Source organism: Protopterus annectens, chromosome 16.part0 (genome assembly GCF_019279795.1).
Source record: "Protopterus annectens isolate FY-2018-M chromosome 16.part0, PAN1.0, whole genome shotgun sequence".
NCBI classification, from domain to species: Eukaryota; Metazoa; Chordata; order Ceratodontiformes; family Protopteridae; genus Protopterus; species Protopterus annectens.
Genome location: NC_056750.1, coordinates 604,568,908 through 604,583,907, shown reverse-complemented (window position 1 = coordinate 604,583,907; position 15,000 = coordinate 604,568,908). Strand labels below are relative to the sequence as shown.

Here is a 15,000-nt window from a genome sequence, read left to right as displayed (position 1 = left end):
GACACCGTCCCCCACTCTGGAATCATACATAAATTCAATAAGCTGGGCATTAATCCCCAAGTCACTCGATGGGTTGCCAACTGGCTTACTGTCAGAACCCACACTGTAAAAGTAGCAGACTCCAAAACCAGCTCCAGACAAGTGGAGTACCACAGGGTTCAGTCCTGGGACCACTCTCGTTTGGCACCTACATGTCTGAAGTACAGGCCAACACTAAGGGACTCTTGCTAACAAAGTTCACTGATGACTGCAAACTGAGAGCAGTTACTGAATACCCAAATGATATGGATATTCTACAAGACAGTAAACACTACAAAATTCCCCGTGTACAGGAAACCGATAAAAGCAGTCTCACGGTAGTGTTGAAAATAATCCTCTCGCAAGACTGCGGTCCGTAGTAAAAAATAATTTATTGAACAAACAAAAACAATACAAGTCGATTAAGCGCTTTCATTTCCTGACCGGAAACTTCATCAGAATGAATGTTATTGCTACAAAAGGGCTTTTATACATCTTACTGGTTAATTCAATAATTTGATAATTTAAAACAATTAATAACAATTAATATTGCCTTGAAGTTTCAAGTTTAAAATAGGTTACAAAAAGTTAAAATGACACATAAATACGCATATATATTTTTGTTAATATGTATATGTAAATCTAAATATGTAAATAAATAACTTACAATAAATGTATATTTGTAGTTCTGTATAACTCAATTTGATGAAAAAAAATCTTCAGGTTTATGTACTGTATATATTGCATGGACTTTTGTTTGTCTTGATTTATTTAGTTTAAAAGTGGAGCTTTTCTCCCCGGGCTTCTACTGAAAATGGACATGTAACCAGTTAGACTAGCCCGGTCAACAAATGTAAAATATATAAAATAAATAAATAAATGTCACATTGGTTTTACACATTGTATAAAAGTAAGATGATACAATAAATAGTTCATGAAAAAAATATAGTTCATGAAAAAAATGTATCCATAAGTTTAACTATATGTTTTGTATACGTTAGTTTACATGATAAAGTTAAAAAAAAATTATCAAAAATTCTCATATAAAAAATCTCATATAAAATCTCACATGGAAAATTTTTATGAAACCATGAATGGTAAAAAATGAAAAAATAAATAAGTGAATAAATGAATAAGTTAGTGGAAGAATAGTGGAAAAATAGGTGCATGATGGATAGTGTACATAATAATAGTATTGTGTAGTAAGGGTGTTATAAGAATATATGTTTATACTTTGTATCTTGTTCTTAATTGTAATTTGTTTTTTGTTTTAACCTATTAGCCCTCAATTTTAGGGCTGGTAGTAGTGACACATGGTCATTCATCCCTGGGGGTGTATTAGAATCCAAGCGGAGTTGCCAGATCAATTCTCTATAGCGGAGTTGTGTTTCCCAATCTCCTCCTCTACTATTTTTAGGTATCATTTCTAGTATCCAAAAGTTAAAGTTCGCTCCCAAGCAGGTAAGTGCGTGTCTATATAGAGCATTTGTTTCCTTTTTTCTGTTAACATCATACATATGCTCATATTCTTTGTCTCAGATGTCTCTCTGTCTTACCTACATAGTATCCCCAACATTAGGTACAGTAGGCTTAATATACTACCCCCACTAGTATAAGTGTAATAGTGTAAATGTTTTTTTTATATATATATATATATATATATATATATATATATATATATATATAGAAGGTAGTATTAGTTCTTCTGTATTTGTAATAAATGTACATTGAGAACATCTCCCACAATGAAAAATACCCTTTTTATTTTCATCTTTGTCCTGTTTGTTCATTTCATACAAGTTTTTTAGATTGGGACTTCTCCTAAAACTAAGTAATCTGTCGGTTAAAAATTTCCAGTCTGTTAGGCATAGTTTTGAAAATATCCCATGTCTTATTTATAAGTTTTCTTATTGAGTATGTGTTAACATTGTATGTCATGACAAAAAAAGGTGTATTTTGGTGCATTGTGGTGTTTGGGGTGCTAGTCCCAGTGATAACTGGAATGTAGTCTAGGGAATTACTTACTATATTGGTCTCCATATTTAACAATGGTACATATTTTTTTCCCCACTCCCTTATCACGTCTTCCTTTAGAGGAAGAATGATAGAATCTGGGTAGCCTCTTTCTGAAAATAGTTTGTGTACATAGTCCATTTCATTCATAAAATCAAAATAGTTAGAGGTCATTCTGGCCACTCTAACCATTTGTCCTTTAATAATGTTTTTCTTTTGTATTGGGGGATGACAACTGTTATAGTGGAGGTAAGAGTTGGAAAAACACTTTTCTAAAAATCCTTGATATACATTTATTTCTAATATTATCTTTTATTATAGTTACATCTAAAAAATGTGTCTTCCGTGCTGTACTCATGTGTAAAACTAAGAAATGAAGTTGAGTTATTTAGTTGTTCCATAATTTTCGGTACATCTTCCTGTGTCCCTTTCCATATTATTAATATATCATCCAGGAAGTGGAACTACTGAATATTTTCCATAAAGGGGGAATTAAATACAAAATGTTGTTCCCAATAAAGCATAACTATATTAGCAAATATGGGGGCGCATGCTGCCCCCATTGCAACACCATCTAGTTGGTGGAAAATATCGCCTTGAAAATAAAATTGTTTTTAAGAACTATTTCAATATTTTCCAACACCAATCTAAACTCATTGTTGTTAAGGAATTTAAATTCAGTAAGCATAGCTTCAAACCATTCCAAGCCTGTGTCGTGTGGGATCACAGAAAATAAATCTCTAACATCAATAGTTAAAAATGTATATTGGGCCTGAAATGGTATCAGATTTATTTTACTGGGTAAATCCCATGAATCAATTAAAATATGTGGATATAGTTTGTAGAAAGGTTTTAATTTTGTATTAACAGATAGCTACGGGTTGAGTTTTTGAACCCTCTGATGTTACAATGGGTTTAAATGGTGGATTTTCAACATTTTTGTGCACCTTAGGTATACCAAACATGGTGGACAAAAAAGGCTTACCTACTTTAAAAAATCTATATAATCTGTCATCTATCAGTCCTTGTACTAGATTATCTTCTATTATTAAATCAATTTTATGATATATTTAACTCATTTTTAGAAATAATGGTGCATCTTCCTTCCACATTTAAAATTACCATCATTTTAGTTCGGTATAGCCAGTTGTGCATTAAAACAACCCCCCCACCTTTGTCAGGCTTCATGATTCTGACATCCAAATAGTGTTGTTTTATGTCTTCCAGGATTCTTCTTTCCTCTCTATTCAAATTGGGCGTACAAAAAGTAGTTTGATTTTGGCAGTAAAATGTTCTTACTTCATCACTACTTTTTCAAAATTACTTGCATCATTTTGTAAAGGGGGGATTATATATACTTCTTGTTAAAATATTACTTGGTTTGTGTACATGAATACTTGCAGTGTTGTTGGTATAAGTATTATTATTCTGTATCTCATTTAAAGTAGCTAAACCTTCTAAATTTAATTTTCTAGTACATGATTTAATATCTAGTATGGTTTCAGCTAAGTTAAATTTTTTAGATGGTACAAAGTTAAATCGCCTTTTAAATAAAGAAAAATGTCCATCTTCAATTTTTATATCAGTGTAGTTGTACATGTAAAAATCAGTCTTTTTGATAGGTGGTGATAAGGTCCCTAGCTGCCACTCCTGTCAACTATATGGGCATTTGGTGTAATCGTATCTTCAGACCCATTAATATTGTCTTCCAGTAAAACATAGTCCTCTGTTAAAGTAAAATCTTCTAATATCTCCGATTCGGTTGTCACTTGTGCTTAAGTGGGATGTATGTGTAAATTCCCTATTCACTCTGACCTTCGCGGTCCTTCCTGTTCTAAAGGGATATCTGTATAAGAATTATAAAATTCTTCACGATGGTCTTGTGCATCTCTAATAGTATCCCCTTTAGTCCGATGTTCATTGTTCACCCATCCCCCTTGGTATGACCTAGTATTGTGGTTGTTGGTGTATGAAAATTTGTTCTTAGTATTACTAAAACGCCCTTTGTTATTAAATTGCTCTCTATCACTGCGTGTCAATGGATAGGCTAGTTGGTGTTGGTAGATCCAATCATCCCTATCCAGTTTACCTATTTTTCTCTTATGGTTTTTAGCTATGATATTAACATCATTAAGATAATTGCGTTTGTATTCTCTCACAGAAAACAATAAATCATCACTTATTTCTTTGTTAATATTCTCTATTTTAACATTCAGTTAGATTAAAATCTTATTGTTGTTAATCATAACTCTTATCAGAGCCAACCCACAGTTGTTTATAATATCAACAATTTCTTGGTAAAAAGTAGAACCCATAATAATATCATTAGGAAATTTGTTCAGTCTAAGCCCTTTCGGTACATGCTTCCTTTTTAAACATTCAGTTAAAAACCAATCGTCCAGGTTCAAATTTTTAAATTTCAACATATATTTCTTTAGTAGCTTACATTTATCAAGGTATGAAAAGTCCTGCTTTTTATGTCCATGTTCATGGGTTTCTATCGCTCCAAAGCTTTTGTTAAGCCAGTCGGTAAAGTTAATGTCCATATATTTGTCCAAATACGATGTAGAGTTGTTCCCACTGGTATGCGTTGTGGCATTTCCCTCACTGATATTCCTCTCGTTTAATCTGGTTCCAAAACGTGCAGCCCCAGACTCTACGGGGGTTCCTCTGTTGGCGTTGCTGTTAGAATGCTTACTATGTTCGGGTTGTGCACATGGAATAAGGTCATCGACTTCCTGTGTGCTGGTATCCGGTTGTGTAAAGGACTGAACAAGCCTAGTGAGTTCCCCTATGAGAGATAGTTCGTTCCTATTAGGTGAGGCTCCTCGGTAATCCTGTGCTTCCATCAAAACAAAACTAGTAATAGAAGAAAAATGGAAAATACGGGAAACAAATCCAATGACCAGTAAACACTACAAAATTCCCCGTGTGCAGGAAACCGATAAAGGCAGTCTCACAGTAGTGTTGAAAATAATCCTCTCGCAAGACTCTGCAGTCCGTAGTAAAAAATAATTTAATGAACAAACAAAAATACAAGTCGATTAAGCGTTTTCATTTCCTGACCGGAAACGTCATCAGAATGAATGTTATTGCTACACAAGGGCTTTTATACATCTTCTTACTGGTTAATTCAATAATTTGATAATTTAAAACAATTAATAATTAATATTGCCTTGAAGTTTCAAGTTTAAAATACGTTACAAAAAGTTAAAATGACACGTAAATACGCATATATATTTTTGTTATGTATATGTAAATCTAAATATGTAAATAAATAACTTACAATATATGTCACATTGGTTTAACACATTGTATAAAAGTAAAATGATACAATAAATAGTTCATGAAAATAATGTATCCATAAGTTTAACTATATGTTTTTTATACGTTAGTTTACATGATAAAGTTAAAAAAACTCATCAAAATTCTCATAAAAAATCTCATATAAAACTCATATAAAATCTCATATGGAAAATTTTTATGAAACAATGAATGGTAAAAAATGAAAATAAATAAATAAATGAATAAGTTAGTGGAAGAATAGTGGAAAAACAGGTGCACGATGGATAGTGTACATAATAGTATTGTGTAGTAAGGGTGTTATAATTATTTTTTACTACGGACCAGGGAGTCTTGCGAGAGGATCATTTTCAACACTACTGTGAGACTGCCTTTATCAGTTTCCTGTGCACGGGGAATTTTGCAGCGTTTACTGGTCATTGGAATTGTTTCCCGTATTTTCCATTTTTTATATTCTACAAAAGAGCCTTCAGAAACAGATACTTGATGCCAGAGCCATGGGCTCAAGCTCAATGTCAAAAAATGTATAGTTATCCCCTTTGGGGAAAAAACATGCACCCGTGAATTACCACATAGGTGGCAGTACACTAAACACCGAAAGTGTGATAAGAGACTTGGGGACACAGGTGGACTCTGGTCTCACCTTCGATAACCACATCGACACAACAGTCAGGAAATCCTTCTAGGTGGCACACCTCATCACCAAGGGCTTTTCATCCAGAAAAAAGGAGGTCATTGTCTCACTGTACTCATCCCTCAATAGACCCATTATAGAATACTACACCCCATTTGGTATGTACCTCTCGAGACATCTGCAACAACTGGAAAGGCCACAGAAATATCTAACCAAAAGAACCACAGGCCTAAAGCAGATGCCTTATGCTGACCGTCTTAAAAAAAAAAAAAACTCCAGCTATACTCTTGTCACAGTCTACTCAGAAGCTATCTCTGCTTAACATACAAGGCCATGTCAAACCCAGAGCTGTTGGACATGCTACACAAAGAAATCCCAATCCCCCAGAGCCACACACTCCAGGGATTTAAACATTATGACAATGAACAAAATATGCTGGAGGGATAGGTTCCTGACCCAGAGACTCCCCAGACTCTGGAATAGACTGCCCATACATGTCAAGCAGAGCGCCTCTTTGGCCCTCTTCAAAAGGAACTTTGACGACTGGATGGTAGATATGAAATTCATCCCAGTGATCAAGTCAGTCGCCCTGCTAGACAGGGGTCCAGGGAAGTAGATATTGTGGGAAGAAATAGCCAGGGAATTGTTATGGCTAGGCTTGTATAGGCCCTAGGGCCGATAGCCTAGTACCAACCTATGAACCAGACCAGCAAGAAAATTAATACAATCCCATGAAAATTTACTTGCTCTGACCACATAATACTTAACATTGCAGAAGACTACATTTCGCCATTCTGAACATTTTCCTCAAAGTATACTACTGTTCTATTTAGTGTATCCTACAACTATAAATTATCTCTACTTGACTCCCAAGTAGACTATTCTCTATCTGTATAGCGAAGCACTTGCTCCTACAGTACTTATCACCTCGATACAGCACTCTTGTTAATATAAAGTACCCCAAAAAAGCAAACCCCATTTCTCTGTCACCCACATCCCCCAAAACCTTTTCTTAAGTTTTTCTGTCTATTCCTTCTAGCATGTCGAGGGATCAGTTGCTAATGTCCTCTCCTGCTCAGCTGGTGAACCTGGGAATATTGAGGCAATGTTACAATTGCCTCATGTACACAGACAACCCTCCTCCTCCCACAAAACACAAATACATGCGAGATGCAACTATACGGCCAAACTGGAGGCTGAGCTCTCTCAACATAGGACTGGCATGACCAGACAGGAGGAGAAGGTAACCACACACACTATAGACCCAGTCTCACATAATACCATCACAACCTCAAATCATACACAAACACACAAAGACATACTCGGAGGCTCTGATCAAAAATCTACCAAAACAGCAGAGGCCACCAAAGCAGACACCCAAACAACTACCACCTCAGAACACAACACCTGCAACACATAGACCACACAGTCAGAGTGTCAAGCAGTCACAGCCCTTAAGGCCAAACACAATGCCAGACACACTAGTCATTGGTGACTCCATAGTCAGACACACTGACGTCTGAGTAAGGAGAAGGTCACAGTAAGCTGCCTGTCGGGTGCTAGAATCCGCCACATAACACATGCACTCAGGTCTCTCAACAGCAGGTACAAGTACGACACAATCATTGTCCACGCTGGTGTTAACGACCTGAGACGTACCTCCCTGGACTACATGAAAAGAGACATAGAGGAGCTCTCTGATTATGTAGCCCAAGCAGGTATGACCCTGACCTTGAGCAGTATCCTACCTTCACCAAGAATGATGCCACAATACAGAGATAAGATGATCAGCTTTAACAATTGGCTTAAACTCTGGTGTCATTCAAAGGGGATCCAATGTCTGTCTGCCTGGGATGACATGCTGGACAAGCCACGCTGCTTCATAAGGGACGGCTTGCACTTGTCACCCCTGGGATTCCGGATTTTGGCAAAGGCTCTTGCCACCCCATAGTGCCTTTTTTAGGCAAGGCTCAAATTCTAAACCTACCACCCTAGAACAAAACAAAGAAAAACTAAGGGTAATGCTGCTCAATGCCAGAAGTCTCAACCTCAAGATGCACGCACTCGAGGCCCTTCTCAGTATGGAGAACATCGATGTCTGTGCTGTGACAGAAACCTGGTTCAAGGCTCCTGAGAGCACCCCAGCACTATCAGGTTTTACCTCATATCATGCGCCCGCCCCAAACCCGGACAATACCAAGAAAGGAGGAGGGGTATCCATATTCATCAAGGACACCCACACCTAAAGATTGGTGGCATCGCACGATGCATCGGAAACCATCCAGGTGCAATTAACCATAGGCAAGATTGCTCTGCAATTTGTAGCATGTTACAGGCCACCATTGCAAACTCAGGAACCTCATATGGCCTTCCTGAAAACACTGGAGGGGATAAATGTATCTCCGAACACCATCATACTAGGTGACTTCAACTACCCTAATATAGACTGGGAACACTACTCGAGCCCAAACACTCTAGCCCAAAAGTTCCTGGAATTCATAAACTCAAATGCCATGGAACAACTAGTCACCATCCCCACAAGAGGAGAAAACATACTTTATCTCATCATCACGAACATGGGAGCACAATGTTCAACGCCGGAAGTATACCCCTCACTGGTGAGATCTGATCACAAACTAATCTCGCTGGAGGTACTCATCCCGCCCCCACCCGAAATGAAAAAGACCACAGTAAAGAACTTCTCGGAAGCCGACTTCACACTTCTAAAGACTAGTGTGGTCTCCTTTAAGGCCCCTGAGCCGGCGGTTAACATTACTCAAACTGCTGAATCACTTACAAATGCCTTCTACCAGCACCTGCAGGGCTTCATGGCTCAGGCAATCCCAAGCAAAACAAAGACTCTTTGTACCAAAGGCAAGCGTCCAGTCTGGTGGACCCCAGCCATAAACAAACTCTACAACAAAAGGAGAAAGCTACTACAGGACAGAGCAAAATCCTTAAAAGGTAAGACACCGCTGATCACTACAAGTAAAAAGCCAAGAGCTCTCATAAAATCATCCAAAGCTAATTTTGAGAAAAAAATAGCTAAGGACTCTAAAGACAACCATAAGGCATTCTTTAGCTATGTCAGAAACCTAGGAGGAAACTCCCAGATATGCTCAGAATTAGTTCAAAATGATGTGAAGATTACTGATCCTACAGACTTTGCCAACATACTGGCTGACAGGTTCAGTGCAAACTTCTCCCCCCCTCCCCCCCAAAGGAGAGATATCTATACCAAATGATTGTAGCCACCCCAAACATCTCTAACGCCCAGGTGAAAACTGCTCTCTCCAAGGCAAAGAACACAGCATCCATGGGACCTGATGGTGTCCCCGGCTGTGTGCTCCATGAACTCAACGAGGAATTAAACCCACAGTTAGGACAGCTGTTTAATCTTAGTCTCACCTCCGGATACGCACTCCAGGAGTGGCGCACAGCGACTGTGGTCCCACTCCACAAAGGCGGTGCCTCCACCGACCCTGGAAATTACCGTCCCATTAGCTTGACAAGCCTTATCTGCAAAGCCATGGAGAGGATCATAATGGATCTCATAAATAAAGACATAGGGAACTTGCAGACTTTGGATCCAACCCAGTTTGGCTTTGTCAAAGGCAGATCATGCCTTTTAAACTTGGTTGACTTTTTCGAAACAGTCACCAAGGCCATTGACGAGGGAAAGGCAGTCCATACAGCCTACCTAGACCTGGCGAAGGCTTTGGATACAATACCTCACTCGGATATCATTGAAAAACTCATCAACTTAAATGTAAACCCATACATTACAAGATGGGTTGCAAACTGGCTGAGTGGCAGAACCCACAGGGTCAGAGTTGCTGGCGCCATGTCAGACTCAAAGCCTGTCACAAGTGGTGTCCCACAGGGCTCAGTCCTGGCCCACTCTTGTTTGGCATCTACTTTTCTGAAGTACAAGCAAACACAGGAGGGTTATGGCTGACAAAGTTTGCAGATGACTGCAAACTGGGCGCCGTAGTTGAAAACACATCCAACACAGATATCCTTCAGAAGGGTCTCACAGAAACGGATAACTGGTGCCAGAGCCATGGCCTAAAGTTAAATGCCAAGAAATGCATAGTCATACCCTTCGGGAAAAATAAGGTTACCCTAGCTACCATATAGGTGGCAATCCCTGAACACAGAAGAAGTTATTAGGACCTGGGAACCCAGGTTGACAGTAGCCTTTCATTCGACACTCATATTGCTAAAGTAGTTAGGAAGACCTTCTACATTGCCCACCTTATCATGAAGGGATTCACATCTAGATCAAGGGAAGTCATAGTCTCCCTATACTCATCACTCATCAGACCAATGATCGAGTACAATGCCCCATTCGGAATGTATCTGACCCGACACTTGCAGCAGCTGGAGAGGCCACAAAAGTTCCTCACCAAAAGGATAAATGGTCTCAAAAATCTGTCTTATGCTGCCCGACTGAAAGAACTCCAGTTATATTCAGTTGCTTACCGCTTGCTCAGAGGTGACCTATGCCTGACATACAAGGCCATGTCAAACCCAGGTTTGATGAACATGCTTCATCTCAAAAAATCTAGATCCCTCAGAGCCACAACGGCGGGAGACTTAAACCTCGACACGGTTATTAATAGGACGTGCTGGAGGGATAGATTCATCACCCAAAGACTCCCTATGCTGTGGAACAAAATCCCGGTTTATGTGAGGCAGAGCACCTCGCTGGCCTTGTTCAAGAGGAATCTTGACCAATGGATGGGAGATCGCAGATACACCCCAGGGGTTACCTCAGTGTCACTGCTCGACAGAGGCACAGCAAAATAATGGGCATAGTTTCTCCAAACTAAAGGGGTGGCGTAAGCCACAAAACTATGGGCTAGGCTTATAAATGCCCTCGGGCAGATAGCCTAGTATGAACCTATGAACCTAAAAAACTATGCTATCCTGACTTGCCATGTCTTACTATGTGGTGCCTTACTGCAAATAACTAGTTCATGGTCAGATGAGACAACATTCACACTATCTCTACTAACAGGTAGTGTTTATGAACAGTCTAACTCTATAAAACAATGTAGACTATACAAAAATGCCCCTAAATGTGTGCATATAAATAAACAGTACTACAAAGTGCAGATAATTCTTACACTGCAGTCTGTTCAGCGACTTCAACAATTAAAGAGGATGAAACACGTTCATGGACCCCTTACCTTGCTAATATATACCATAGCAACCTGCAGTCTTTATGGGATGGTGAGCAGCTACCCTTGCAGCATACTACTGACAGAACTGAAGCTATTCATTGCTTTCCACTGTCTTACTTGATACCAACACATGCTTTATCTGACCCTAGAAAAAAGTCACACTGTCATTCTTCAAACAGACAAGTGAAAATGTGTGTGGTCCTTCTGGAAAGCTTTCAAAACTGGTATTCTTGAAGAAAAGAACATTTTTATAATCTTCTGCTACTCCTTGGTGTTCAACTGTGACCAAGTGAAACATTATTTTTGTTTCTGTTCAGCAAAACACTCCCTTAAACTGAGTTGCCCTGTATGTTAACCCATTGATCACAACCTTATTTAGTATCAACTGCCTTACGTTTAAAATCACTTTAAGCTGTTTTATAATGATGTTCCATGACAATCAATGAATTTTAAGACACAACAATGTTCATCTTCATACATACATGTTCTGGTGTGCAGCTTTCATTGCTTTGGCTGCATCAGACATGGTCTTCAGGACTTCTGTATTTGTAGTGGCATTTTCCAGAGCCTCACGCTGGAACTCAATCGTGGACAAAGTTCCATCAATCTGCGCCAGCTGCTGTTCATAACGTTTCTTTCTTTTGAGAGCTGCAAGGGCCGCTATCAATGTGAAAAATTTAAAAAAGTTTAAAACAAGTTAATACATCATTAGAAACGGAGAGAAAAAGACATGGACTGACTAACATACCACAATACTTCTACAGTGTTTTCTCATTTATTTGTATCTAACAAGTCATTGTATACACATCTCCACTCACCATGTTAAAACTCACAGCAAATACAATCAAGATAATAAATCCTTAAAATTTAACAGTGCCTCCCTCCTTGTATTCCTGGGTCCACAAGTGCCACTGTTTACACATAGTTTGTTCCAATGTCCCACCAATAAAATACAATAAAGTTAGATCAAAAACCTAGTAAACTCCACATTTACTACACAGTCTTGCACATGAAATTCATCTAGTCTTAATATAAAACTTTCTAAGATTTCTATATTTCACCTCTAAAACAATTTCTTTATACTTGCCATTCATAGGTTCATACATACGTACTAGGCTATCTGCCTGAAGGCATTTATAAGTCTAGCCAGAATGTGCTGGCTTTCGCCGCCCCCTTAGATTAGTTCCCTGTGCCTCTGTCCAGCAGAGCCATTGAAGTGATCCCCGGGGTAAACTTTCAGTTTCCCATCCACTCGTCAAGGTTTCTTTTGAAGAGAGTGTTAGCGAGGAGCTCTGCCTAATGTAAACTGGAATATTGTTCCAAAGCATGAAGTCTCTGGGACAGGAATCCTATATATTGCTGTGGTGAGATTCAGATCCCTAGAGAGAGTGTGTGGCTCGAGGGGATAGGGTTTTCTTTAGGTGGAGTATGTCCATCAATTCTGGGTTGGACATGGCCTTGTATGTCAGGCAGAGAACACCTCAGAGTAGGCGGTATGCAACAAGAGTACAGCTAGAGTTTCTTCAGTCGAGCTGCACAGGGCATCTGTTTAAAGCCAGTGATCCATTTGGTCAGGTACTTCTGTGGTCTTTCCAGCTGTTGCAGGTGTCTTGTAAGGTACATCCCAAATGGGGCATTGTACTCTACGATGGGTCTGAATAGTGATGAGTAGAGGGGCACAATGACCTCTTTTGGTCTGGATGCGAACCCTTTTGTGATTAGGTGGACCACGTAGAAGGATTTTCTAACCACTTTGACAATTTGATTATCAAAAGGTGAGATTGCCATCTACTTGGGTTCCCAGATCCCTTACGTCTTCCGTATTTAGGGAACTACCACCTATGTGGTAGTTTGTGGGTTGTTTTTTCCAAAGGAGATTACTATGCACATTTTGGCATTTAGCTTGAGGCCATAATTTTGACACCAGGTATCCGTCTCAGTGAGACCCTTTTGGAGAATGTCTGTGTCAGCCTGAGAGTCAAGTATAGCCTGTAGTTTGCAGTTGTCTGCGAACTTGGTCAGCCACAGTCCTTCTCTGCTCATCTGTACCGCTGAGAAGTAGGGGTCATAGGACTGAGCCCTGGGGAATGCCACTTGTAACGAGTTTAAAGTCTGACCTAGCTCCAGCAACTCTCACCATATGGGTTCTGTCAGAGAGCCAGTTGGCAACCAATCTTGTGATGTAGGGGTTTATGTTCAGGCTGGTGAGCTCGTCTAGAATACCAAAATGGGGAATGGTGCTGAAGGCCTTAGCGAGGTCTACGTAGGCTGTGTACATCACAGTTCCCTTGTTTATAGCCTTGGTAACGGTCTCATAGAATTCCACCAGGTTTAGAAGGCATGATCTGCCCTTAAAGCCGAAATGGGTAGGGTCCAATGTTTGGAGGTTCCCAATGTCACCGTTAATATACGAGTTCCATGATGATGCGTTCCACAGCATTGCAGACCAAGCTAGTCAGGCTTATAGGGCAATAGTTCCTGGGGTCTGTTGTGGCTCCACCTTTGTGAAGTGGAATAACCATTGCTGTGTGCCACTCTATGGGTGCGTAGCCTGTGGAGAGGCCAAGTATGAACAGTGTGTTTAGGTGAGGGGTTAGTCAGTCTTTGAGCTTGTGTAGGACACAGCCTGGGACACCGTCCGGTCCCACTGATGCTGTGTTTTTGGCTTTGGAGAGGGCTGTTTTAACCTGTCTGATTTCAGGGACTCTACATTCTTCTGGTATGGTTATGGGCCCTTTTGGGGGTGAGAGGGGGGTTAAGTTTGCACTGAACCTGTCTGCCAGGATGTTGGCGATGTCTGTCAGTTCAGTGTAGTTTGTGCCATTTTGCACTAACTCAGAGCAGATCTGAGCATTGCCACTTAGATTCTTGACATAGCTAAAAAATGCTTTGTGGTTATCTTTGGAGTCCTTGGCAATCTTTCTTTTAAAGCTCGCCTTGGATGATTTTGAGGGATCGTAGTTTCTTGCCGATACTGATAAGGGATGTCTACCCTTCTTGGGATTTTACTCTTCTATACTCGTTTCCTCCTTCTATTGTATAGCTTGTTTACGGCAGGAGTCCACCAGACTGGTTTCCTTTTCTTGGAGGAGCGAGTCTTGGTTTTTGCTTGGGATGGCACAATCAATGCATTCTTGTAGGTGCCCGTAGAATGCATTAGTAAAAGATTTTGCAACTTGGACAACGTTATCCATCATGGGGGCTTTGAAACTTTCCACCTCTGTCTTAAGTAATGTGAAGTTTGCTTTTGAAAGGTTTTTCACAGTGGTTTCCTTGTCTGGGGGTGGGGGTCGGAATGTGGCTATCCAAAGTGATTTGTTTATGGTCAGATCTAACCAGCAAGGGGTTGACCTCCGGTGTGGAACACCAGTCGCCCATGTTGGTGATGACCAGGGTCCAATATGTTGTCACCTCTGGCGGGAGTGTTGACCAGTTGAACCAGGGCATTTGAGTTTATAAATTCTAATAAATGTTGGGCAAGGGAGTTAGTATTTGAGTAGTTCTCCCAGTTAATGTTTGGGTAGTTGAAATCACCCAATATTAGTGTGTTTGGTAGGACCTTGGTTTCCCAGTGTTGTCCTGGGACATGGTAGGTGATCTGCAGTAAGCTACTATTTTAATTGCAGTTTAGCCTGTTAGTTGAACGTGGATGATCTCTGAAGCATCGTGCTGTGCCATTAACATGGAGGTGTGGGTATCCTTTATCAATATGGATATCCCCCCCGTCTTTTGTATTTCGGTTTGGGTTCTGTGGCCGAAATGTATGGTACGAGTTGCAGCCTGGTAGTGCTGAGGTGCTCTCTGGAGCCTTAAACCAGGTTTCTGTTACTGCATATATATCTA

At 39.9% G+C, this 15,000-nt stretch overlaps 1 protein-coding gene across 1 annotated transcript in view; it reads right to left on the bottom strand.

The window, feature by feature from the left end:
• LOC122790936 (charged multivesicular body protein 4b-like) overlaps positions 1-15,000 on the bottom strand; it is a 410,904-nt gene that overhangs the window by 281,993 nt on the left and 113,911 nt on the right. The window contains exon 3 of the mRNA XM_044058640.1: positions 11,640-11,817. Coding sequence (XP_043914575.1) covers positions 11,640-11,817 — 178 coding nt within the window. The remainder of the gene's footprint in view (positions 1-11,639; positions 11,818-15,000) is intronic.